Consider the following 27,713-nt stretch of genomic DNA (forward strand, 5'->3'; position numbering starts at 1 on the left):
ATGATCTTCTGGAAGAAAGCATGCCTTGAAAGGCAAAGGTACCAAATTTGACAGTGCAGATACTTCCAGACAGCCACACTACAAAATCAACCATGATAGATAATTCGAGTAAATCAAGGAACCAGGGGAGAATAGTGAAGCTTTACTCTTCCTCTTTTGTTTCCAGTGCTTCATCTGTGATCACTGCTTTTCCTGCATTTGCTGCTAAGGCATATCAATGTTAGTCACATTCAACAGTGTCTTCCAGCTGAAATCATGTGGAAAAGCCTCAACACTATAAAACATGTACATGGTTGGCTTTAATTGTTGTGATTAGATGAAACCAATAATACTTAAGAATTATTTCAAACCTATGAAATGTTCTTTGAAATATGGCCAAATGTTTCAATTTTGCTGATACAAAAGCCTAATGTCTTGTAGTAATCTTGCAGTATGAGTAGCACTGCATATAATAGATGCAGGCTGAACTCTTGCGGAGAGTAATCTTCCTAATCCTGTAGCAAATAGCCTTCTGGTCCCCAATTCCCTTCAAATACTCCATTTTTTCCTGGTTTTAGTTAACAGTTTAACTGCCATGTGTATCTATAAATGTAGCACTATCTACGTTGCTTTTGTTTGTACTCCTGTCCTCTGACTGGGGTATATTCCTAGAAATGCCGGGAGGTCATCTAGTCTAGCCCCCTGCACTTAGGCTGGATCACATCTATCTAGACCATCGCTGAAAGGTGTTTAGTCTAACCTGTTCTTTAAAACTTCCAGTGATATGGAACATAGGTTTTGCTTTGAGTGATTATGTGTGAGTCTAAGTGCTTAATGCCAACTCAGAATGTAGATGATTTATGATCTTACCTCTTCTTTTTTTAGTGATGCATATCCATATATATACAATGATATTTTCCTCTGGGCTAGAAACTCTCAATTATTTATCCAAGAATAATTTTGTAGCTTCACCAATCTCAATTCCTAGTATCTCTCTCATTTGCTCACTGAGATCTTAATGTTGCTTCTGATATCATTCCTTTTCATTTCAACTTTTCCTCTGTCCTTCTTTCATCTCCCCCCCCCCCACACACACACACACACACTTACTTTCCAGCTCAGGAGACTCCTTGCTTTAATTTTTCTCTTCCTAAATAACTACTTTCCTTCAGCTTTAATTTTCCTAAAGTTAAATGAAGGAAGATGGCATCTCCACCTCCTTTGAATTAAAAGGGTTTTGTAATTCTTTAACTTTTTAGTGGGGGGTGGTAGGGAAGTGCATGGCTCCCAAGCATTATAATTGGAGCTGCCTTTTTTCAGTTGGCAAGTAAACGCAATTTTAGACTGCTCCTAAAAACTGGGAGATACTAATCTTTTTTTATACTATATTACTGGATAACTTTCTAGTGATGAAATCCTATATCTTTCAGGATATAAACTTTTTTGTTGCACAAAAGCTGTGCCTCTCAATTCTTAATATTGGAAACCATGCTATATTGTATGAGATAGATAGATATCTCTATCTATCTATACTTTATCAGTGACTTTTGTTGTTGTTAATTTTGTCTTGCATATTTATGTTACTAGTTCTATTTTGTGCCTGGAGTTCTTGGGCAGCTTTTTTGTTGTTGTTCTCTAGTAGTGTGTGAGTTGTGTGGCTTTTTATATGTTTTTTGAACAGTAGTAAAACATATTGTTTCTTGTAAAAGTGGAGGCCTTGCACTGTCTCAGATGCTGATTCATTAATTTTGTTGAAACTGTGTTTCCGTATGTATCGGTCAATAGACAGATGTGTTGTAAACAAACCTGTGCCTTCTAGGTTTAACTTGTACACAGCAAACTTGAAAATTCAAAAGGGACATTTCAGTTAAGATAAATACTGTACATCAGTCTATGCATATATGGCAGCTTCTTTCTGGAGCCACTTTCTCTACTTGTAGCAGTTCTTTTGATATCAAAGGTTGTCTGGCTCTTAGTTTGAATAGGCAGTTTGATACAAGCTGAACAACAACAACAAAATACAGCACTTTGCCAAAAAGTAGCATTGCTTAAACAATGTGTATTTAATAACACAACTTCCTGTATTTTGGTTTCATGGTGCATCTTGCACTTTATGAAGAAACATATGATCTTAACTATCAATAAAAATTGGCCTATTAAAGTGGCTTGTCTGAGTCTTTTTTCCATACTATAGTTAAATTCCAAATGTTTGAGCACTAATTTTGGGCACTGTCTATAAATACAATTATCACTACAAAATGACCTTTTGTAGTTCAAAATTCTCTCTGTTCTGGGGGTATAATAGTAATGGACTACATTGCTCTTCCAGTCAGCTGTGAAACAAATTGTGCTCTTGGGGTCCATAAGTGGGAATGGCAAAGGGTAAACAAAGTTCCAACTCTAACAATTTCAGGCTCAACTTCCTTTTGTATATTTTAGTGGCTACACTATCCGCTCAAGCCGATGTCAAGTCAATACTAAATATCTGTAAGGATTCTACCTTGCCAATGATGCATGGCCCAACCTTCCTTATAAGGGGTGTTTGCCAAATTACCATACAAAAGCCACAGAATCTTAGTCCAAGTGAGGATTCTGAGATAGCATTAAGGATACAGGAAGGTATGGCCTATACTAGGAAAATGGCCCATTGTTGCTGGATACAGTGAGCAATGGCCTTGTCTCTGCTAGCAAAATGTTCAAAAACTTCCCACTGGTTTAACTTAACCTATCAGTATTAGCTCTGGGAACTCTGGTCTAGACATCCCACTGGCTGCTGGCAGTTGCAAACACCATACTGGTTAGACTTGCTCCATATAGGACTAGCTGATGCTGTTCTCTTAACATTTGCTGAGTGTCTTCTGCTAATGTTAAGGTCCGTGGCATTGAATCCTAGTGGAGATGGGGCTGATGAGTGTCTCTTCTTTGCCCCCTCCCTTCACCTGATATTGAAAATGGTTTAACTGCTGCTGATAATGGGTATTGTAAATAGCTTTCTCCCACTACAGCAAGCATCATCAAAACATTGTTCTTCTAGGTCCTTATTACACATAATGGTGCTAAGTCTTGTACTCCTTTCCCTTGCAAGTTAAACCACTTTCAGTACCAGTAAGAAGAGTTTGGGGGGGGGGGGGGGGGAGAATTGCTAGCACTCATTGTCCGCAATGAGCTCCTTATGTGGATGGTAACATATAGCTGAACATTATGTATTATACATAATTCATGCCATATCACGTTGGGCTTTGCCTTAGCCAAATAATATAGTCTTGAGGGCCCTGGAATGGGAAGAGACAATGTGCAGATACGAGCCAAACACTTCATTTGCAGAGGGGTTGTCTGGGAAGCAAAGGTAGAGGGTGTGCTTCCTCTGTAAGGAAGTCTTCACTAGACTTTTATCTAGAGTTAATTGACTGTTAACTCAAGGTATTTAACACCTTTGTGAAAGCAAGTGTGGACACTTTACAGCTGACTGGGCCCCATAAGTGAGCACTAGCCTTTGCCAGTTAACTCCAGGTAATCTGCTAATCCAATGGTAGAGTGACCCCATCTGCCTGTAAAATAGATTTATCAATAAATTTCTGTATGTTGACACTTGAAAACAGTATTTAACCTACAGTACTTATTCACTGAAATAAATTATAAAAGTTCATTACATTATAGGGCTTCAAAGGTAATGTACATTTGAGTGTTGCTTCTCACTTGAGTCCTATCCCCACACACAATCCCTTGTCTTGTGTTGGCATCTAATTTAGGTTACGCTCATCTTCGCTTTACGCTATATCCCCAATGGGTCAGCCAATCTATCAGCTGCTAACACCACTGCTCTGTAGCATGGAGCCAGGCTAGCTCTGCTTGAGGGCTGCTAGTCCTCCAATACCTTCCCATAATTCCTCCTGTGTGCCCAGAAAGAAGAGATGAGTTCTCCCCCAATTCCTTAAGGAAAAAAAATTCAGCTCAACTTACTGCAGTGGAAAGAATAATGGTAGGATCCATCACTAATGAGCGCATCACTAGTGTAGACACACCAGTGTGTTATTTTCACAGTGTGGCCACTTGCACTTGAGCTAGGTAAACGCAAGGGAAGTAACTTGAATTAACTCTGTAGTGAAGACACTCACCGTTAATCTATTCCCAGGGAAGACAGCAACTTCTCTGGAATTATGGGGTTTCCTGCACTTTTTTCTCGACTAGTGGTACTGGTCCCTGTCAGAGATGGGATCATGACTAGCTGGATCACTGCTCTGACCCAATATGATCATTTCTATGAACAGGTATGTTTTACCCTTTGTAGTGTTCAATAAAGTGTAAACTTCAAAAAGCCCAGTTCTATGACTTGACTGTATAATTATTATGTATGAAAAAAATCAGTGGAGTTTTTTTTTTAATTATTTTCCAAGTAACTCAAAAACTGTCAAACTGAATTTCCAGAAAAAAAAAAAATCATCCCTTTGCTGAGAGAGTACAATGTTGAAGTTTTCATTCCCAAAGAAAAAAATGTATAGAGGGTTATGAGCTTATGAAAACAAGGAGCTATATAATGAGGCCTGTCTACAGGGAAAGTTTTTTTACCAGTTATACAAGTATAATTATACCCATCTAGTTAAACTGCTATAGCTATACTGGTATAGTTCCTCAGGTGGACACTTTTTCTGGAATAAGAGTGGTGGGTTTTTTTCCCAGTTTGGCTTAAACCCCTTCCAAAGTAAACAGAAAAAAGCCCCTCTTATACCAGAATAAAAGTGTCCATAATTGTATCTGTTTAACACCTTAGCTTAGACCAGTATAACTTTTGTTTGTAGACAAGCCCATAGCTATTGATATAGCTCTAATCACCATAGTATCATTTTAATTACACCTCTTCAATGGTTAAAACTGTAATGGATCCCTAATAACTATATTTTCTGATTCAGCTGTGCAGTGTATGCTTTCTTACTGTGTAGTTTTAGTGCATATTAATAACCACAAGAAGCTGCCCACCTCCATTTTCACACTTCATCACCCCATGACACATGCAAATGAGAGTCAAGTTTTGTGTGTGTGTGTGTGTGTAGAGAGAGAGAGAGAATGAGTCATTTCTATCATAGGAAAAGTCATGCTAGGACATGTTTTTGATACCATTGTCCCCTTGACATCCTTTCAGAATAGAGGAGACTGAACACAGGCTGAGAAATGTGAATAATAAAACTCAGTTTTGATAGTCTGCCAGTATGTTGATTAAGGGAAGGGCATCATCTCATCCGAACTCCATAAGGCCCTATCTACAGTATACACCCAGCCTAAATGTGATAGTCACCTAGCCATGTTATAGCAAGGATCAGGGCTGCTGAGAAAATTCCCTTATTCTAGTGGCAAGACGGTTGAGGGCACGGTGTGAATTGGAAAGCTGCTCAACAATCCTCTTCCTAGCCCCACTGAGGGAAGCAACCAGCAGCTGGAGGGAAGTGGGGAGCTATTTAACAACCCAGTCAGAGTAAGAGATTGTGGGAGCAGAGATCGACTCAACAATCTGCTCAACCATAGTGAGGGAAGTGGCCACAGGGGCCCATGGAGTGGAGACCTTCTCAACAACTCCGTGGTCCTATTGAGAGAAGCAGCCACAAGGAGTGGAGTGCTGGTAGTAATCTTTTTTCCAGTTCTATCACTGGCCCATACCACAGCTCTAGTGTTCGCTGAGCTTTTGTACTATGGTGCCAAACATGGTTATGATGTGCTGAGTTTGGTCTACATTGAGCCCTGTCTATTCCAAGTACACTTCCTAAAACGTTTCCATCATTGCTAACAATAGTTCAGTCCCACAAAAATTAAGCAACAATGAGAGTCCTAGTGCAGAGTGGGCAAGGGCTGTTGCCACCAATTTAATCATTGTTTTACCTAAACCTGCTCAGATCGGGTCTTAACAACGTTGTTGTTAAAAGGCCTGCAGCAGCTAGTAGAGCTGAACCAGTGTTAGCAACGGGGAAATTTTGAAAAATGTCTTTTAAATATAAACAATGGATCACTAGCTGCCAACAGCCTTTATAATACTGTCAGTTACACCATGGGATTAGACCATGGGGTTCGAAACAATGGCAGTAATAAACAACCCACGTAAGCCAGGGCTCAGGGGTGCTCAAACTAGGGGTGCTGGGGCTGCAGCAACAGCCCCTAGTGTGAAGTGGTTTCCATCATATACAGGGTTTACAGTTTTGTTCAATGGCTCTCAGCAGCCCCCCTACAAAAATTGTTCCAACACCACTGCAAGGGCTATGTCTGTCTGATGGCCTCTTTCTCCAATATATTTTGCATCATGTAGCTGCTTTGGTGCCCTTAATGTAGGTGCGCTGCATTCGAGTAAGCTGTGCCTTACTCCAGTTTGAAATGCATAAGCTACTGGTACAGTGCCTCTATGCTAGAGGTTTGTATTGGTGTAAGTACAGGGTGCAAAAATAAACCCGACCCAGTGTAGGAAGGGCCTCAGGCTCCCAGTTGCTAACACCAGTGGGATTTTTTTGACATTTCCCCTAGTTTAAACAGAGCTGGAGGTATTGTGAAAATCTCCCACTGTTGTCTAACAGTAGTGCAGTTCCAGTGGTGGGAGTGCTAAGATAGACTGGTCACTGGCAGTTTTATCACCCTATTGTCTAGAGCAGCAGGCAGAATGCCTGAGCTGGCTGTACTACAACTTCCATCATTGCTTCAACCGGAGGATCTGCACCAATGGCAATTTACAGTTATTAAGCTGACTGCTCAACATTTAAAAAAAACCCAACCACAGTTGTGTCTAGCATTGTTCTGCTTCCATTGCTGGCAAACACATACAAAAGTGTCTACTGTAGATATTCTCATTGTGGAAAGGGCCTACATTTACAACCCTTTGTTGCAATATTAGCTTTAGCCTTGCTGAACTAGTATCAGTGAGGCACCTATTGTTCTTTTGAGGTTGCTGAATTATATAAAACATATTACTTGGGGGTTGTATGGAACTTTACCAGTACATCTCAATGGCATGTGAATTCTGCCGTCTAATTTTACTATTAGCACTTACAATTTATCATTAACCATTTAAATATTGCTCCCTTCCAAAGCATAAATAGTAATAAAGATTGGAAAATAATCCTTAAGAACACGTTTTCCTCCATTTGGCAAAACTGTGGCTTGTTATTGTGTACTAATTGCAGCTCTGACGCTATCGGCTCCAAATCTGGTCCCTGATCATAAAGAAACATAAGACTTAATTTGTAAAATAGTTGCTTTCCTTCCCCCCATCTTCTTTTCTTTGACAATCTCACAGTCTGATATTGCATTTTTTTTATTTAGATTGTAAATTCCTTGGGACAATACTTCTTTGTCTCTAAGGAACTGTGCATTGAACTGGCACTATGTAAATAATATTGAACATTCAGATGTCCCTTTTCATGTTGAAAGTTTTGTACATACACTAACTCAGGGGTCGGCAACCTTTCAGCAGTGGTGTGCCGAATCTTCATTTATACACTCTAATTTAAGGCTTCGCGTGCCGGTAATACATTTTAACGCTTTTTAGAAGGTCTCTCTATACGTCTATAATATATAACCAAACTACTGTTATATGTAAAGGGTGGCCTGCTGGGACTCCAGGCCCGAAAGCAGGATGAGCAAGGGCTGGAAACAAAGATTGGCAGCTGAGGTGAGTGGAGTAGGTGGCTGGTAGGCCTGAGCAGGGCTGGAGGCCTGGACCCTGTCTGCAAGAGAGCCTCCAACCGGAAGCAAGGTGAGTGGAGCTGCGCGGTAGAGACCCCTGCTGGCGAGGGGCCAGCGGCCAGAACCCCAGAGCAGCGACTGGCTCGGCCTGCCGCCACTCTGGGGTTTCTGCCCCCAGCTCCTGCCAGCTGAGGTCTCAGCCCGCTGCCAGCCTGGGGTTCCTTCACCCAGGCCGGCAGCGGGTGCTGAGTGGGACCCGCGGGGACCCGGCTGGCAGGAGCCGGCAGCGGGAACTCCAGAGCGGGGCGGGCTGAGCGGCTCAGCCCGACCCCCGCTCTGGGGATTTCGGCTGCTGGCTCCTGCCAGCTGGGATCTCAGCCCGCTGCTAGCCTGGGGGAAGGAACCCCAGGCCAGCAGCCGGTGCTGAGTTGGACCCGCGGGGGCCCCGGCTGGCAGGAGCTGGCAGCGGGAACTCCAGAGCGGGGCGGGCTGAGTGGCTCAGCCCGCCGCGGCTCTGGGATTTTCACCAGTGGCTCCTGCCAGCCGGGGTCCTTTCCCCCAGGCCAGCAGCAGGTGCTGAGTTGGACCCGTGGCAGGTCCCGCAGGAGCCGGCAGCTGGCAGCGGGAACTCCAGAGTGGCGGCGGGGCTGAGCGGCTCAGCCCAAGCCACGTGCCAGGAAAAATCGGCTCGCGTGCCAACTTTGGCACGCGTGCCGTAGGTTGCCGACCCCTGCACTAACTAATCCTCTACCATATCTGGGAGGCAGGTAGCTGTATCCTTTTGTTATGGATGGGGAACATGAGGCAGAGAGAGGTTGTGGCTTGTCCAAGTTCACATAGCTCTGAATGGAATTCAGAACTCCTGACTCTCAGTCCTGGGCAGTACCACAAAACAACACTACCTCTACAGCTGCAGGTTTGATAGCATTGTCTGAATCAGCCTGGTCTCTCACCAGTCAGGAACCAGACCAATCTTGGTATAATTCCCAGCTCAGAAGACCTAGGCTAGGGTTTTGGCAGTGACAAGAAACCCAGTGCTAGAGCAAGTCCCTTAACCTCTAACTCACTTTCCCCCTCTATGAAATGGAAATAATATTCTACCTGCTTCATAGGGGTGATGTGGGAATTAGTTAGATATTTGTAAAGTATTTTGATCATGAAAAGCATTCAGTATTTTATTTTTATGTTCCTATTTTCAGTGGCTTAGAACTTACTCCCAAAACTACTTCTTGAACTGAAATTCCTCATGCTTAGTCACAGCTCAGAGGTGAATTTGTGCCAGAAAATTTGAAGAAAATCAGTCCTCTCCTTTCTGAGTGTCAGTGTGAGATCATATGCAGTGTTAGGTAAGGAGAGGGTTAATACACTATTATTAACAGGTGTTGCTCCTCAGTGTAGGGATTGCAGAGGAACCCTTTCAGGAGGGATATAGAAATGGATGCCTTCCTAATAGGCTGAGAAGCCATTTGGAGGAGCAACTGAGAATAACAAGGATGTGATTGTGGTTGGGGGAGCCATTAACTTTATTAGTATTGAAGGCGAAAGACCAGACTTTCAGTCACATAGAGACAAGGGTAAGACTATCTGACAGAGCTATCTTCTTCCACTGTAATTGAGACTTGAAGCAAAAGAAACTGGTTTTCCTCTAGGTTAGGACTACTGAGTGTTTCCATCATGAGTAAAGATCAAGGGCTCCAAATCTACCTAGATAAAGAAGGAAGGTGATACTATTGAGAATCAAAGAAATATGGCTCTTTGGTTTGACTTATTGCCACATTGTCTTTCATGTGTGAAGCCTTGCTGAACTAAAGCTAATGTGTTAAAGGCAGTGCACTTTGTCTACCGTAGACTGTTAAAATGTATTAGTTGGCATGTTAACACGTGCTAATGTTATACAATCCTTGCCTAAATGAGGCCAATATCTGTCTGTGCCTACCCGTAGTAAGCACATAGACTGAATGCTTATTTTAAAATGATCAGTAGTGAAATAGTTAACAATGGCATTTTATATTCTCACTTGTAGTTTTCAAAATTAACTCCATTGGAATGAATAGTGGAAGTTCACATCTCACCTGGATTGCTTTTAGGCTACTTACAGACGTGAACAGTAAACACCACATTGTTTGTTTTTTCTTTGATTTACATTTGGAAGCTTTCTTCTTAATCAGAAGGACTAGCAATGTAACTTGTCAAAAATTAAAGCTTAGATCCTGTGGTAGTTTTGTAGAATTGTGAAAGACATTGGCCTTGGGTATTTATCACATACTACTGTAAGACATTGTTTATTGTATTGTGGCAGTGGACAGAAATGTAGGCTCTATTGTACTAGACATTGTGCACACAGAATTAAAAGACAGTCCCTGCCCCAAAGAGCTTACTACATGTTGAAATAGTCTGTTTGCCAATTAAACTATTATAACATCTTAACCTTTGATATAATATATTGCTTTTTATTGTGCTTTGAAATGGCAAAGCAATAAAAAGAAAGGAATAAAAAGTGCATCTATTTGTACTTCTTGTCATGCCTTTAGGATATCAGAAAATTGTGTGTAATTTTGTTATGTGATATAACACTGGGGGGGGGAGAGAGATTGGAAGGAGGAGGAACGTAAGTGTTTAGAGAGGTGATGGGGAGGAGACAACAATACATAGGAAGGGGGTGCCTGAGGCCTTGTCTACACACACAGCTTGCACCATTTTAAGCAAAATTGTCTTTAAAATGTATTTATTGAAACAAGTATGCCCCCTGTGCAACACGCTTGAATAGGCTTATTGCTGGTTTATACTGAATTAAGGCAAATTGATATAAACCAGCTGTAAACCAATTTCAGAACATCTGCACAGGAGTTTGCATTGGTTTAACTAAATCTATTTTAAAATGGATTTTAAAATGTTGAAAGTTTGCATTTAGACAAGGCCTGAGACACAGAAGATGGAAGAGAGGAGGACAAGAAAAATACTAGGGTAGAATCTTAAAAATTAATGTCCTCTTAAACTGTGTATAAAGTTGAATATCTTTTCATTTTTGGGAGTTCTAGTTGCAGAAACGATAACCATTCAAGCTTTGTTCTTATAACTTACATTATCTCTCCAAAATCTCTGTGGAATTTAGACCTGAGAGTTCTTTTAAAAACACGTTCATGTTTTGTGAAACATTTGGGAACTTTTACATTTTGGTTGCCCACCATTCCTACTGAGTGACTTGGAAAAGTCTGTTCTATTCAAGAGATACTCTGAACTCAAAGTTGCTGCTGATTTAGGAGTGAATTGATGAGAGAGTCATGATGACCAAGAAGAAGGTCCAAATTTAGGCTCCTATCAAATATCATGCACTTTTATGTCAGTCAGACTAATACAGCACCTGAGTAATGAGAATTAGAGGACCTCAAATGATGCTGAAACATAGTGATGCTAATGCTGCCATCTAATTGAAACGGGGGAGGGGAGAAGGTGCTCTTCCGGTGAGGCCATCGGTATTAGGAGTATTGTGTAAAATACTCTTTAGTTTCTCTTTAGTTAAACAGAACACAGACTTCTAAAGCGCTAAGAGATCTTAGACGGAGGAAAACCCTCAGATATATCAGACTTAAATAGAAATTTGTGTTTCTCCTAACTTACTATGTATGCCAACTAAGAAGTGGTTTATGTATTCACAGACTATTTCCCCCCCCCCCCCCATTTGATCCTGAAATGAAATCCTAAATCTGTCTGTGACATCCCAACAGGTAGTGGCAACGGAGTGATGTCACTGCCAGACCAGTCAGGGGACCACAGCATGGTAGAGGGTTTAGTCAGGAAATCCTGCATTGTAACGGCAGGTCTACCGATTTGCTGTGCGGATCTGAGCAACTCAGCCTCAGTTTCCCCATTTATAGAAATCATACTTTCCCTGCAGGAGTGTGATGGGGACTAGTTCAAAGTACTATACAAACTATCAGGGCAAGTGCTAAATATGAAGAATTTATTCACCAGTGGGGCTGTAAGGAAGAAATGTCTTATTTAAACACAAATATCTGCAATGGTGACACAGAGAAAACGCCAGCTTCGTGCCATGCTATTATTATGTGTAGATACACAGTCACACTGCCGGATTTTAAATTCACTGTTGTGGGACCCACGCGGCGCACAGCTCTGTGTTTACATTTTGCAGCCAGGTCCACGTTGTCGGCCCTTTCTCCCTCCCCATTGGCTCGAGGCTGCCCCTGGCTCCGCCCAGGGGTGGAGCTCCGCACCAGCCCGCGCTGGGCGGCGGCGTGTGCTGGCTGTAGGGGGAAGGCGGCGGGTGCTGACAGCTGTGCTGTTCCCTGCTGCACCCCCGGAGCAGGAATCCCGGGCGCACTGTACGGGCTGGGCCGGAGACGACGGGGAGAGGTGTAAGGAGTTCGTGGTGTGTGTATGGGGAGCAGGGCGTGAGGCTGCCCTTCCTCTGGGAGTTGCAGCAGCCTGGCGTGTCGTGTGCTGGACTGGGGCATAGCAGTGTTTGTATGTAAATCGGTGCCTGTGTGGGGACATAGGAAACTTGAGATGAGGCTGCATATCCCTGCAGGGGTGAGGCTGCTGTGCCCTGCCCCTGTAAGCAGCGAGTTTGGGGTGCCCTGGGCCGTGCTGGGGGCAGGGAAGGCTGCCTAGATGGGGCCCTGGCAATGTTGGGGGCAGGGAAGGCTGCCTAGCCGGTGCTGTATTGCGGGCAGAACACATGGGACAGGGAAGGCTGTCCAGTGGGGGCCCTAGCTGTGTTGGGGGCAGAGCACATGGGGACAGGGAAGGCTGTCCAGTGGGGGCCCTGGCTGTGTTGGGGGCAGAGCACATGGGGACAGGGAAGGCTGTCCAGTGGGGGCCCTGGCTGTGTTGGGGGCAGAGCACATGGGGACAGAGAAGGCTGTCCAGTGGGTGCCCTGGCTGTGTTGGGGGCAGAGCACATGGGACAGGGAAGGCTGTCCAGTGGGGCTCACGTAGGAGAGGGAGGGTGGGGGACTGCTGGAGAGTGCAGCAGCCTGGGGGTGCCCTGTGCTGCATGGGGAGGAAGGGGGCTGTGCACGTGTGGGGGGGTGAGTAGGGCCTGGGTGTTGCAGGGAGGGACGATGACGGGGGCTGATGAGCCGGGATACGCGCATGCGCAGGGGAGGGCCCGGGCGGCAGTATATAGGGGCTTGGCGCCGGCGCCAGCTGAGCAGCACTGAGCCGGGCGGCAGCGGGTGAGGTGCGCCCGGGTGAAGGGTCTGGCGGGCGGGCAGTGCATGAGGGGGTGTCCCTGAGCCTGGGGCGCGGCGGGGGGACAGATGGGAGGCGCTGAGGTGCCTGTTGCACCCCCTCCTGCGGGCTGGGGGGGCGGCGGGCCCGGCGGGGGTGGGGGGCAGCGCCCGGCTCTGGAGGGCCCGCTCCGGGGCGATGAGTGGGGACTGGGCCCGCGCGGTGGCGGGGCCGAAGCGGGTGGCGCGGCGGGATGTCTGCCCGGGCGCTGTTTTGGAGGGAGAGTGGCTGGGGAAAGGTGTCTGGCGGGCGCCCCCTGCGAGCCCCTCTGAGCATGGGGGGGCCCCGGAGCACGCCGGGGGCTGCGCCTCCCTCCGCGGGGTGACGGGGGGTGTCGGCTGCAGCCCCCCTCCAGCTCTGGGGTAACCCCGTCCCGCGCTGGCCCCCGTTGGAGTGGGGGCCGGGGCGCCCGTGCCTGAGGTTTTGGAGGGAGACTGGCTCGGTGCAGGGAGGGAAGGGGGTGGGGAATCCGGCTGGGGCGGCTAATCCAGCCCCGGGCTGGCCCCATTATACCGCCCAGAGAAGGGGGGGGGGCATGTGAGGGCTCCCTAGTTAACCCTGCCCGGGTGGGAGGGTGCAGGGGCACCGCGGGGAAGGGGCTGCCTTTTTGGAGGGAGCTGGCCCCGCGCGGGAGGGGGAGCAAAGTGCCCGCCCGCGTGGACCCCCTGCCCTGTGACACGCGGGGGGATGTGTCCCCGGCAGGTCCCGGGGGTGGAGCGGGGCAGGCAGCACCAGGGGGACGCCCTGAGCCCAGCCCCAGGCCGCTGCCGCCTGCTCTTCCCCGCTCTCTAAATTGGCGCGGAACCGGCATTTCAGGGGCCGGAGCAGCGCGCAGAGCCAGAGGGCAGGGAGCCCTGGGGTCCCGGCTAGAGTCCTCTCAGAGCTGGGGTGGGGAGAGGCGTAGCAGCTCCGGGGTGCAGGGGACAGGAATAGCTAGGCGAGGAAGAGATGTCTGGCCCTGTACATAGGGTGGGTGAGTACACACAACCACCGTGTGTGTGTGTGTTTTTAAATATGTCATTACACTGTGTATATACATTAGATGAATGTGTAATAATAAAAATAATATGGCAACGCATATAAAATATATGGTGTTTGTTTAATGTGGGTGTGTATTTATGTATAATAGACCAATATGCTACACTAACACACTGAAGGTGGGGAAGAAGAGATGGCCTGGGCTTAGTGTCCCCTCTCTCTCCTTGCACACGCTGAATTCCCTCTCCACCACCTACATCAGGGGTTCTCAAACTGGGGGTTGGGACCCCTTAGGGGGTCATGAGGTTATTACATGTGGGGGTTGCACACTGTCAGTCTCCACCTCAAACCCCACTTTGCCTCCAGCATTTATAATGGTGTTAAATATATAAAAAAGTGTTTTTAATTTATAAGGGGGGGGGGTCACACTCAGAGGCTTGCTGTGTGAAAGTGGTCACCAGTACAAAAGTTTGAGAAACACTGACCTAGATGAAGCATCCCCCTGATTCCCTGTACGAATGCAGTGAATTAAATTTGCTACTGGTGTACATGGGCACACGTATTTTGGAAACCATGGATTTACACTAGTGGTGAACCTGATTGTGCATCTGTATAACCTACATTGTGTGATTATGTAGATATAAAATACATGCACATTGTATATTTGTACATATGTGCACACATACTTTGCATTAGTAAAATATTTGTGCTCTGATGCCTACTGGTGTAAGAGCCAGTGCTTGAAATGTGCAGCACACAAACCTTGGTATTAAATCTGAGTTAGGCTCCATAGTTTGTCCTATATTTCTCCTCTCGTGTCTATGGACTAAGTTATTGTTCTTTCCTCATTCCAGGAAGGGATTCTACAACCCAAGGAAGATGTCAAGACGCAGGTAATTTCTGTCAGCTTCATAAACCAAACTAACCTGTGTCCATTTAACAGCTGCTCTCTTCATGCTATATATGTTTTTCTCCTCTCCAGTAGTCGTTTGCAAGCCAAGCAGCAGCTGCTGCCGCCACCCCCATCCCCCTGTCAGGAAGAGTCTCCACAAGAGCTGCAGGCACCAGAGCCTCTCCAGACCAAGAAAAGGAGAGCAACAGAGGTGAGCAGGGGACTAATTTACCTGGAAATATGCAGGATTGGAAGATTTGTTTCCTATACCTGCCACTGTAGGGGGAACAGGGAAGAAATGTGTTCTTCTCAGTAGAATACATGATTAGGAAGTGGTGCAAGATAGTGGTGGTTTACTCTGCACACTGCTTTATATGACAGTATGGTTGAAGGGCATTGATCAATTAATGTCTTAACAGGATATCAAGAAAGGAGAAGATGAAAAGGTCATTAAAAGACATCAGTATGAGATTAAGGTAATGCATTCATGCATACAAAACAGATTGGAACGGGAGGGGAGGAGTCTCCCCGTTTTATATATACATTTGCCACTGGAAGATGTAAGTTGGGTGGTGAGGGGAAGCTACTACTTTACTGAAGTAGAGAGTATCATTGTTCAGGCACAGGACTTCTAGGTTGTATGCCCACCTCTGCCACAGGCCGAAGGCTTATCTATATGTGGAAAGTTATTCTTGAATGAGGTATGGTGTGGATTTAAAATGGGATTAATTCCAGGGTTTGTCTAACAAGAATGTTACGCTAGTTTAAAACAATAGCTTAAATTAAACCTATTTAGTTGAATGGGTGAAAAGGCTATGTGGGTGCTCTTATTTCAGTTTAAAGCAGGTTTATTTTGGTTTTTTCTCAAGTCTCTTAGGAATCAGTTTAAAACGAACCGAAATAAGGCACTCTTAAACCAGTGAAAGCCCTCTTATTTTGGTTTAACCAAAGCAGATTAAAATAGCACTTTAACTATTGTAGACAAGACCTGACTATGATTTTGGGGAAAATCAATGTCTTCTGGTTTTAAAAGAATGGGAATACTACTATATCAAATGAATGATCTGAAGCTAAACCTGTTGATTGTGAAGTGTTCTGAGAGCTGAAGATGGAAGGTGCTATATAGGTGTAAAAGTTACTTTATTAACTAGTTGCAATCGGATAGTTCCATCTCACTAAATAGGTTTTCCCCTTGAATAGGTAATTGAAGATAATATGTTGCTGTGTCTCCACTGAGGTGCTGTAGATAGTTCGTCTGTTTTTTCCTCCTTATCTTCCCCAGATGAAAAGTAGATAGTGGAATTGGCTGCCGTGTTTCCCATGACATTTTAGGTACTCGAGAACATCATTGTTCCACGAATAAATTGATGGTTCAAGCAATGGATTAGTTACACCTTGGTTGGTAAATCACAAGTTATTTACCTCCCAAAAGCCAGGTTCCTTTGATTTATCAGAATTATGTGCATGTGGTGGTTCCATCTTGACTAGAAAGTCATTCTTTTGTTTTCTAATTTTTCAATACCCGTATGTATATCCTGGAACACTTGAATAAACTAGCTCTTAGTTCTGAAGAGCAAGTTAACTTCTTACACATTTTGCTTATGTTTTCGAAATTACTTATAGCATTTTGAAGGATGCTGAAACTAGATAGGTTACATGTACACAATAGAAGTTATTTAAGAATTTCTTGATTTATTTTATTCTGTTACTACTTTAGTATCTATCTCAAAAGCAAACTGGGCAGGTGAAGTCAGCACTTAAATTTTTTTTTTTTAATTTACATTGTAGAGTTGTTGGCCACCCACAATATCAGGAGGCGTCTCCCCCTGCATAATTATTGAAACACCCCACAAGGAAATGGCAGCTACTGACTTTTCCAGATTCAAGAAATACAGGTTCAGAAACCTCTTCATAAATCCATCACCTTTGCCTGAACTTAGGTAAGTTATCTACATCTTATTCCAAATTATTGTACAACAAATTCTACACTATTAATTTAACTGTGTCCAATATTGGGTTCATAACCAGAGACAACTGAAATCTTCATCCCATCCACTCTGATCTCCCTCACCTGACCACCCAAAAAATTCCAGGTTTTTTTTGTTTGTTTGTTTGTTTGGAGGGGAAGCACACACGCAAAGAGGGTTACATTAACTTTTCTAATTGGAGCCATTCTTTATAGCTTAATATCAAATACCAATGTAAAATTCAGTCATTTGCAAATATTATGGTGTTTGGTTTGGGGATATGTGTGTGGTGTTTTTATTTTTATTTATTTTTTAATGAACCGTATTCATGGCTATTGGAACCAGACATTTGGAAAACCTAGAAGCCAAAGCATTCTTAGCCTACGTTTTCTTTAGGGACTCTAAAGTATGTCTACTGTTTTGACCATGAGACAGTGTGTTGTTCATTCTATTGCCTTGGTGGCTAGCACAGTGCTATGCTGATAAAAAGCCTAGTTTTAGGCGTAGCCCTGGTTTTTCCAGACTCTGGGAAGCATTGTGGAAGCATCATATTCAGAGACACTAGTGAAGAGGAAGGGTCTCCTAATGGTGGAAACTAATTATAGTGTGGAGTAGATCTGTTAGAGAAATGGTGGAAGCCCAGTGTATAAAGTCTAGAAAAATGTATAGAATATATTTTATGGAGCAATACTGCACTTCCCACGTGGATGGACTAGACCTAGATGACCTGATTGAAGAAACCTTCTTCAGTCTCTAAGGTCTAAGGAATTCACCCAAATTGGGGAAGCATATTAGCTGGATACTTCTGCTAAAATGGTCCAGCTATGAAATTGTTGTTACATAAATTATCATGGTGTTTGAGTTACTACTCCACTGAGGTGAGTGAATAGGTTCCATTTTATCAGTTATTTCACTCTCTCTAAAGAACAGAATGATGAGGTGAGTAGGTCTTGGAAAATTTAGCAGATGCCTAATAGCCCACAGTAGATATGAAAGATGAGGATGGGTGGGTGATCTGTGAACCCAGGGGCAATGCCTTGGTGAGAAGCTGAACTCCTTTATGCTCCCCCTGCAGTTTCTGAAAAGGGTGCTAAGATTTCTTCCAGAGTTCTGTTCATAGACTCTTCCCTGTGGACTCTGTTTCATATCTGTCTATCTAATAAGTATCTGATAAACCCCCTTCAGCTGCAGTACAGGAAAATCATCTTCTCTTTTGCCCTTTCCAGAGTTGCCTAGCTGTTGTAAGAAGATGATGGAAAGGGGTCTCTGATACTTTAACCCCATTTTTGGGATCCCATTCCCTTGAATAAATCCAGCAAATAATTCTGCATCTTCTCATATCTTTCACCAGCAGCTGAGTAAAATTGACATGGCCTTTTGCTTGGTACTATTCAGAATCCTGTGGGTAGCAATGAAACTGACCCATCCTGTTAATCTGATTCTGTTGCTGCTTAGCAAGAAGTAGGAGCAGCAGCAGACACTGAAACTGATCGTATGAGTGAGGACTGATGAAGATGACAATACATCAATTAACATGTGATTTGTTTTGGAGCACTTTCTTAGGCTATGTTTATGCTTCGAACGCTTCAGTATAGACACTTACTACAGCAACAGGAGGGGTTCTCCTATCACTGTGGTAATCTGCCTCTGAGAGGCACTGGCTAGGTTGATGGAAAAATTCTTGACCTATCACTGTCTACACCAGGGATTAGGTCAGTTTAACTGTCTGTCAGAGTGTGTGGATGCCGATATAACTTTTTCAGGGTAGACCAGCCATTAGTGACTACATGGTGAGATGTGTAGTTTAAAAAACACACACACAAAAAAACCCAAACTCAAAACACTCCATAATAATGCAATGTTAAAATGATACAAAAATGAAGGTATAAGCAGCCACTTACTCCAGTGAAAGCTTTCTACTCCCTAGTGTAGAGGTCCCCAAACTGTGGGGCATGCCCCCTAGGGGGGCACAGAGGAATGTGGAGGGGCATGGCTGGGGCCCAGGCCAGCCCCCCTGGGGGGCAAGGAAGGAGCACCACTCAGCTCTGTTCCTGGCCCTGTGTGCACCATGGTCGGCCTCTGTCCATGACTCAGCAGGGTGTGGACAGGGGTAAAGGGGGGTGCAAGGAAAAAAATTTTGGGGACCACTGCCCTAGTGGATTTTTCAAACCTTTAATGTGAGTAAATGAACTACTTCATTGTTAAAACTGTCTATTTTTTGTTAAGTTATGCTCTTCACAGTATGTTTCCAGTCCCTGGGAAAATGATGTAGGAAGCAGGAAGGGAGAGAAGAATGAATTCTAAACACCAGTAGTTTGGTCTGGCTTGTAGCACTAAATCAGGTCGAAGATTTATTTTTGGGGTGTCTAAGTTGTCTTTTATCTGACTACTTAGGAAGCCAAGTTTTCAAATGGATCAAATCTGAACTGTATGACCAGATGGACAGGCGAAATAAGCAACTGCACTCCAAGTGGTGACTTGTGTGTGTACTTGACCATTGGGTTAATCCGATATATCTTGGGTTTTGGTGACTGATAGGCTAATTCTGGGATTTCAGAACAAAGTATGCCTGTAGTTGTCTAACTTAAAAATATTTTTTTCTGATTGCATATAAACAGATGAATATCAAAAAATTAACTTAAAATATAACACTAAGATAAACATTTATATCTCTTTTTTGTAAAGAGATCTCAAAACTTCACATGACTTTATTCCATAGCTGGGGAAATTCCAAAGATGTCTGGCTCAATATTCTGAAGAAGGAGAACAAATATGCTCACTGCAAACATTTTACATCGCTACATTCTAACTTGCAACCACACATGAGATCAATACTCCTGGACTGGCTCTTGGAGGTATATTTTGAGTTACTTTACATTGTGCTATGGCTGTAAAATAGATTGGTGTAAAGACAAAGAGTTTATGTAAAGTGCTAATATTTGTGATTGTGTAGAGTAGACATTAATGACGAACACATTTTGAAACAAAAAAGTTGACAATGCTGGCCTCTAAAATAGCAGGGAGTAATGTTCCTTTTTAATGCATCAGTATTGTGGGTAGAATGGGATGAGTGTCTTAAATAAGCTTTTTTTTTTTTTTTTTGATGAAAAATGCAGTTCTAGAAATTCTTTGTAAATTTGACATGAATAGTTTTGACTGTTCACAAAATGGCCAGAGAAGGTGGTACTGGTGCTCCCCCCTATAACCTTTAGCCCAGTGGTTAAGGCACTCACCTGGGATGTGGGATAACCAGGTTCAAATTCCAGTTCCAGAAGAGAACCTAAATGGACTTTTTTTTTCTATTCACTGGAAATTTGATTGTTATAGCTGAACCAAATCCCCTCTCCTCTCCTCTTCCCCCCTCCAGCCCCTCCCCACCACAAAAAATTTTTCAATTTGGCTGCAGGTTTATCTGCCCATCTCTAGTTGTGGAGGATCATGCTTCAGCATGGTTGTAAACTGAAATGGTTATAGCACGATTATATATGGGACCTTAATCACATCCCCCAAATCTTGGGACTGTCTAATAGCAGAGTAGTTTTGGGGATATGGCTAAGGCCCTGTGTATCATACAGGAAAGATCAGTGTTTGTAGCTGTTTCTCCTGATGTTGTTTATATTTAGTATTTCAATCACCACTCCTCTTTAAAATGGATTTGTGCGTAAATGGGGGTGGGTCAAATTTTGCTCAAAAGATTTCACCAGTTTGCTTGTGCAGTGCCCTAAAGGGGCAATGGCTTACTTGATAACTGTTCAAAACAGTTTGACCCTCTCCACATTGGCAGCCAAACCACATTCAAAACTATTTGAGACTGGATTTGTTTTGGAAATGGTTGGAGAACATAGCTCTTGTATTCGACATCCCTAAAACAAGAGGTATTATAACTGTTGCCAGTAGTGCAAAATTCTTGTCCCTGCTCCACTGGCAGATCTGTGTGAGATTGTGAAACATGATAAATTTCATGACCTCAAATGTGGCCGCCAATGCCTTATTTACATTAGAACTCCAACTGTTGCTATCGCCAATGGAACTGCACTGGTAAATTTTAGGGGGAAAATTTACAGCCTGACTATCATCAAAGTGATGCAAATCACGTGATCTCACCATTTACTCCCAACACATTAATATATTCACCACCTCTGCATTTGGCTCACTGTTGTCTTCTGGAGATGTGGACAGCGCTGTCGGCGGGAGATGCTTTCCTGCTGACAAAGCTACCACCCCTCGTTGGGGGTGGTTTTATTTTGTCGGCAGGAGAGCTCTCTTCTGCCAACAAAGAGTGGCTACGCTGCATGCCTTCGGGCTGGTCCACACTAACCCCCCACTTCGAACTAAGATACGCAACTTCAGCTATCTTAGTTCGAACTTACCGCGGGTCCACACGCGGCAGGCAGGCTCCCCCGTCCACTCCGCGTACTCCTCTCGCGGAGCAGGAGTACCGGTGTTGACGGCGAGCACTTCCGGGATCGATTTATCGCGTCTAGACAAGACGCGATAAATCGATCCCAGAAGATCGATTGCTTACCTCCGGACCCGGAGGTAAGTATAGACATACCCATAGTGACACGGCTTAGGGCACAGCTGTGCCACTGTAAGCTGCGCAGTGTAGACATAGCTTTGTGTCACTTCCCTCCTGATATGTAACTTAACACCACCCTGAGTGTCACTATGAATTTGATACAGATAATGCTATAGGAATTCCATCTATTTGCTTCAGGATGGATTTGTCCCCTACCTTTTTGTTTAAGGCCTTAGCTAGCATAGGATTTAAAGGTATGATGTTAGATATTCGCTAGCTAATATCGCACCTTTTACCCTAGTCTAGACTAAACAGTATTTGATCCAACTGGTAATTTTTCCCCAAAATTAGAATGGGAAACCCACAAATCAGACCATTTCAGGTTTTTAGCCCCTTCTTCTACTATGAAATAGCTAATGACGTTGATATTTAAATTAAGTACTGACTTTGCACTCAGTTTAAACTAATTGTAGGTGGAAGAGTTCATGCCTCTTGAATTATTGTTTCAGGTGGTTTGAAGTTGTTTGCAGAGAAATTTAGTAATTTTTTTTCATTTTTTTTTTTATTAGGCTTCTGTAAAATTTAATCTTAAGGGGGCAACGACTTACTTAATATCTGCCTGAAGTTAAGAGGAGAAATGCAGAATCCTAAATAAGCTTGAGTTTCGATGGGATTAAAAAAGTTCCCCCTTTTTTATAATTCATTTAAAGGCAAACAGGCATACAACTAACATCAATGTATAGTTTCATCTTGTTTCTGTTTTAATTAAAACTAAGACCTTGTGTATCATATTTTTGAGAACTTGCTAGCAGGTTGTGCTTAACCCTGGGTGTTGGACAGATTCCCCCCCCCCTCAGCAAACCACAACAAACGAATACATTTGGAAACATGACTATCTTTGTTCACATTAAGGACAAAATTGTGTTTTACCATTAAAACAGATTTACTAACCCATTTATAATTGGGGAAAATGCATCACGCTGTGGAACCGAAAACTGAACTAAGTTTTGTTTTTTTTGTTCTGTCTTAGGTATGTGAAGTGTATATGCTTCACAGAGAAACCTTCTACCTAGCTCAAGATTTTTTTGATAGATTCATGTTGACACAAAAGAATATTAATAAAAATATGCTTCAGCTAATAGGAATTACCTCATTATTCATTGCCTCCAAACTTGAGGTAAGTGGCTATATGCATGGTGTTTTTAGGGTTGGAATATCTTAATTTCCATTCAAGAAGCAGTTATCAACATAAAAAGAGATTCAGATAACTGTTAACCTGGTATTGTTACAAGTAAGATCTGGGATTAGAGAAATTTTCTTTAACTTTATGCATCTTTTAGCCTTCTGTGTGTAGTCCATTTCTCTGTTTCCCCTGCATAATCCAAGAGTCCATCAGTTTCCTCTGTGGGCCTTCTACATAGCAGTAGGGGACAGAAACATTTTAAAGAGGGGCTTTTTCTTTTTTCAAAACCACAGAAATTGGCAGGTGATCACAGGGACAGGCGTAGGATCTGAAACAACTGAGCTGTTGAAATAAGCTAGATTTCAAATTGATGTTTCTTTAAACCTGGTTTTAAAAAACAAAACTTTTTTTTATACTGGCAAAAGCCCTAGTATAGATGCAGCTATACTGGTAAAAGCACTCTTGCTGGTATAAACTGCATCTACTAAGAAGATTTGTTGTTACATTCTATATACACCAATAGCTATATCTTCAAGGAGTGATATGGTAAATGGTGTTTGAATTAAACAGAGTTGTTTCACTGGGGTTCTCAGAATTTTCTGAGCAGGTGAAGATCCTAGACTCTGAAGGTGATGTAAGCAAGAAATAATTCTGTTCTGGCCAACATTACTCCCCTATCCATAAAATTGGTTCTAATAAAGTCTACGATGGCCTGTGGAATACATAATGTCTTCTCTATTAATATTTAATGGTTTTTCACTACTAGTTTCTAGCTCACTTTTTGTGGACACTTAAAGTATGAAAGGCTTATGCTATTTGTACTATCATAAGAAATAGCTGAAGTACAGCTGTTTCAACTGAGTTGATAAAATGGTTCTGTGTATAAATCTGAAAAGATTCACAGCACAGCTGTCTTCTGCAGTTCGTTTGCATTCTTGCAGGATACAAAAACCCTTCTGGTCTTGATTTTTTTTATTTATTTATTTAAAAGGAGATATATGCTCCTAAACTACAAGAGTTTGCCTATGTCACAGATGGTGCTTGTAGCGAAGATGATATTATAAGAATGGAGCTCATTGTATTAAAGGTAATGTAACAGTCTTAGTATTTTTATTAACTGGTTGAATGATAGCCCAGTAGAGCCTTTCATTTTAGCATCTTATGTTTAATGACTGAACTCTTGGTGCCCTTTCCCCATCTGTAGGAAAAAAGAAGTACCTCACTTCTAACTTTCTGAAGAATTCAATCTCGTAAGTTGGCATCCACCCTTAGGGTGGAGGTCTCCATGAAGGGCCCCTCTTTGCCACCTAAGTCCTACTTCTGTTTTCTGCAAAGAAAGGGTGGGCCCCCAAGAACTGTAGATAATGGAAAGTGGCTTTTACCACCCCCAATAGGCCTGGCTGGAGGATGGCAGGCTGGGAGTGGAGAGGAACTATTGAAATAGCCCATACAAATAGTCTAAAAGACTGTATTAGACCTGTTGGAAGATTTTGTTGAAACAATTTTTCATCAAAATCTAATTGTTCTGCACTACCATGTCACCTTTTGATGAAATTCTGCCAGAAACCAGGCAGGTTTTGAAATCTGGTTACCTGCCAGACTCAGCAGCACACCTGGCAGGCTGACCGGTAACCTGGAGTCCTGACCTATGGTTCCTCAGCAGCCAGCCAGGTGGACTGCCCTGCAGTTGGGACTTCCAGGGTCCCTGGCTTTGGGTCATCTGCCAGGTGGAATGCCTCCATGCCAAGGTTCCCAGAAGAGTTGGGTAGAAAATGGTAATCTTGTTCTGCTAAGAATTTTGACATTTTTGGTATTTATCCCAAGTCCGACCAAAACCAAACCTAGAAATCCTCCAAAACTAAATTATCTGTACTAGGCTGCAGCTACTATAGCTCCAGTTCCAAGGCCATGGCACGTCTTGGGAATGTATGTTTTGCCTCCCTGCTCTTATGTGCATGTCCTGCATGAGGACCACTTGCTCAGTATTTGTGAGGCATCTTTTGGAGAAGGTGGGGGGGGGAAAGAGTGGGAAAGAGATTCTGGCTGTTGAAATCCAGGCTTGTTCCAGCTCTATTTCTAAAAGTCAGAAGAAGTTTATTTCCAGAGCACATGTACTTGAAATCATAGGGGATCATGCATATGATTCAGGCATGTAGGTGCATGATAAAAGGTCTGTCTGACTTAAGTGGAGATGAAAATGGGGAAAGGAGACTGGGTAAGATTGTGGGGGTAGAGAACTTGATATGGGGGGGGGGGCGTTTTTTTTTTTTAATTGTATATGGGGGGATGGAAAGAGGTGCTATGCACTTTATTAGAAAATTTTATATATATATTTATCTCATGGTTTTTAATATCTGTAGGCTTTAAAATGGGAACTGTGCCCAGTGACAATCATCTCCTGGCTCAATCTTTATCTCCAAGTGGATGCTTTGAAAGATGTTCCAAAAGTGCTGCTACCTCAGTATTCTCAGGAAAAATTCATTCAAATAGCACAGGTAGGTAGTTGTTTCAGTCAGTGCACACTACTTAACATGCCACTGTTGGTGACCTAGGCAGAAGTGTATGCTATAAAATAAGATTTATAAAAATATCTTGACTAATGTTTAAAGGAACAAGGCAGAGTTTTATATGATATCTAAGTGGTTCCCTGAAGGTTGGTGACTATTTTAAATTAACAAATAAAAAGTGCAATAAGGTCACTTGGTGTAATGCCAACGATCTAAGCCTCTAGGAGGAAAAATGCCCAACAGCGCACACTTCTATCTTCTTCTCTCCCCCTCCTTGCTAAGCTTTTGTTAGTAGGGTTCCAGTGTCCATAGGATGGTTTTATAGCCTAGTTATGGAAGTGGGGCCAGCACTCATTAGGGAAACCATGCTATAACTGTTAGCAACAGCTGTCTCAGTACACTTACCGGTAAGTTTTGATCCCAGGGTGGACAGGACTAGAGTATTACACAAGGTAGTGCTTGATGGGTGGCAAAGGATTTAAAGGTGTGAATGGATGTTTGTGTTAAGTTGCTTTCATAGATTCTAGGACTGGAAGGGACCTCGAGAGGTCATCGAGTCCAGTCCCCCTGCCTGTATGGCAGGACCAAATACTGTCTAGACCATCCCTGATAGACATTTATCTAACCTACTCTTAAATATCTCCAGAGATGGAGATTCCACAACCTCCCTAGGCAATTTATTCCAGTGTTTAACCACCCTGACAGTTAGGAACTTTTTCCTAATGTCCAACCTAGACCTCCCTTGCTGCAGTTTAAACCCATTGCTTCTTGTTCTATCCTTAGAGGCTAAGGTGAACAGGTTTTCTCCCTCCTCCTTATGACACCCTTTTAAATACCTGAAAACTGCTATCATGTCCCCTCTGTCTTCTCTTTTCCAAACTAAACAAACCCAATTCTTTCAGCCTTCCTTCATAGGTCATGTTCTCAAGACCTTTAATCATTCTTGTTGCTCTTCTCTGGACCCTTTCCAATTTCTCCACATCTTTTTTGAAATGCGGTGCCCAGAACTGGACACAATACTCCAGCTGAGGCCTAACCAGAGCAGAGTAGAGCGGAAGAATGACTTCTCGTGTCTTGCTCACAACACACCTGTTAATACATCCCAGAATCATGTTTGCTTTTTTTGCAACAGCATCACACTGTTGACTCATATTTAGCTTGTGGTCCACTATAACCCCTAGATCCCTTTCTGCCATACTCCTTCCTAGACAGTCTCTTCCCATTCTGTATGTGTGAAACTGATTTTTTTTCTTCCTAAGTGGAGCACTTTGCATTTGTCTTTGTTAAACTTCATCCTGTTTAACTCAGACCAATTCTCCAATTTGTCCAGATCATTTTGAATTATGACCCTGTCCTCCAAAGCAGTTGCAATCCCTCCCAGTTTGGTATCATCCGCAAACTTAATAAGCGTACTTTCTATGCCAATATCTAAGTCGTTGATGAAGATATTGAACAGAGCCGGTCCCAAAACAGACCCCTGCGGTACCCCACTCGTTATGCCTTTCCAGCAGGATTGGGAACCATTAATAACCACTCTCTGAGTACGGTTATCCAGCCAGTTATACACCCACCTTATAGTAGCCCCATCTAAATTGTATTTGCCTAGTTTATCGATAAGAATATCATGCGAGACCATATCAAATGCCTTACTAAAGTCCAGATATAAATTTACATATAAATTAAAAAAAAAAAATTAAAATAAGGTATGTCGTCTATTTAGAAGAGAAAGAAGGAACTGAGTTTCGTATGAAAAAACACTTGGAGCACTAAACCAATCTCTGTGCACATTTTTATCAGCAGTATAAGAAGCATAAGGGTTACTAGGGGCATATGAACCAAGAACTTTTTTTTTTTCCTTATCTATACAATCTTGAAACTGAAATAATTGAATCATTATGGACACTTTCCATGTTCATGCTGGGTCATTGAGATGGCTGTCAGGTGTGAGGAGGCCAGTCCCTAAAACAAAACACCGATCTGGAGCTGTAGATTCTGTACAATCAAAAATTTAGAACAGAGTAACAAACCAGTTTACTGAAGGGTCCCTTAGACTTAAGTTCTAATATTTTTGTGTGTGTGGAGGAAATAAATGGTGCCTGTACACTGTGTCTCTTTTAGCAGTTTAGTCCTATGATGTGCCTGGGACTCTCCCTCTTATAAAAGAAACTTTGTAACCATTACTATTGTTTTCACAGCTTTTAGACCTATGTATTCTAGATGTCAGTTCTCTGGACTTCCAGTATAGGACACTGGCTGCTGCTGCACTCTGCCACTATACCTCAGCTGAGGTAGTCAAAAAAGCTTCAGGTAAGGTGGTCTATTACTATGACGGCTCTTAAAAAGGCTAAGTGCTTTCAATTCATTCCTGTATCATCACCTTAAATGCTTGGCGCACTGTAAAACTTTCTAAAAATTGAACCTGAGGTCATTTAAAATTACCTTGCTTTTAACAGCATGCTTTTTACTTAATTCCCCCCCCCCCCCCCAACTTGATCAATTAAAAATAGATTCAGTTTTGGATCCATTTTATTTTTCAGATTCCTCATTCACTTGCACCCCATGCTATGTTAGGGTCACAACCACTGGAAGCACAAAATTGTTGTGCCTCTGAGGTGAAGTATCTGGAAATATAACAGAATATTTTGTTGCTCCTGGTCTGCTGCTATTTCTGTAGCTGCTGCTCTGTAAACTAAAAATTCAACAGCAATCGCTATTAGTTTATGATCTGGCTCCAGTAGCCTGTATCTAGTTCTTCCTGGGGAAGGTGATTTGTTTATAACCA

The 27,713-nt window shown here is 43.0% G+C and overlaps 1 protein-coding gene across 1 annotated transcript in view; it reads left to right on the forward strand.

Moving 5' to 3' along the window:
* Nucleotides 1-27,713, forward strand: part of CCNE2 (cyclin E2) — a 32,055-nt gene that overhangs the window by 1,415 nt on the left and 2,927 nt on the right. Inside the window, exons 2-10 of the mRNA XM_065399100.1 lie at nt 14,718-14,756; nt 14,846-14,966; nt 15,175-15,231; nt 16,544-16,695; nt 19,442-19,577; nt 22,272-22,418; nt 23,416-23,511; nt 24,785-24,919; nt 27,127-27,238. Coding sequence (XP_065255172.1) covers nt 14,743-14,756; nt 14,846-14,966; nt 15,175-15,231; nt 16,544-16,695; nt 19,442-19,577; nt 22,272-22,418; nt 23,416-23,511; nt 24,785-24,919; nt 27,127-27,238 — 970 coding nt within the window. The 5' untranslated portion in view covers nt 14,718-14,742. The remainder of the gene's footprint in view (nt 1-14,717; nt 14,757-14,845; nt 14,967-15,174; nt 15,232-16,543; nt 16,696-19,441; nt 19,578-22,271; nt 22,419-23,415; nt 23,512-24,784; nt 24,920-27,126; nt 27,239-27,713) is intronic.

Source organism: Emys orbicularis, chromosome 2 (genome assembly GCF_028017835.1).
Source record: "Emys orbicularis isolate rEmyOrb1 chromosome 2, rEmyOrb1.hap1, whole genome shotgun sequence".
Taxonomy (NCBI): Eukaryota; Metazoa; Chordata; order Testudines; family Emydidae; genus Emys; species Emys orbicularis.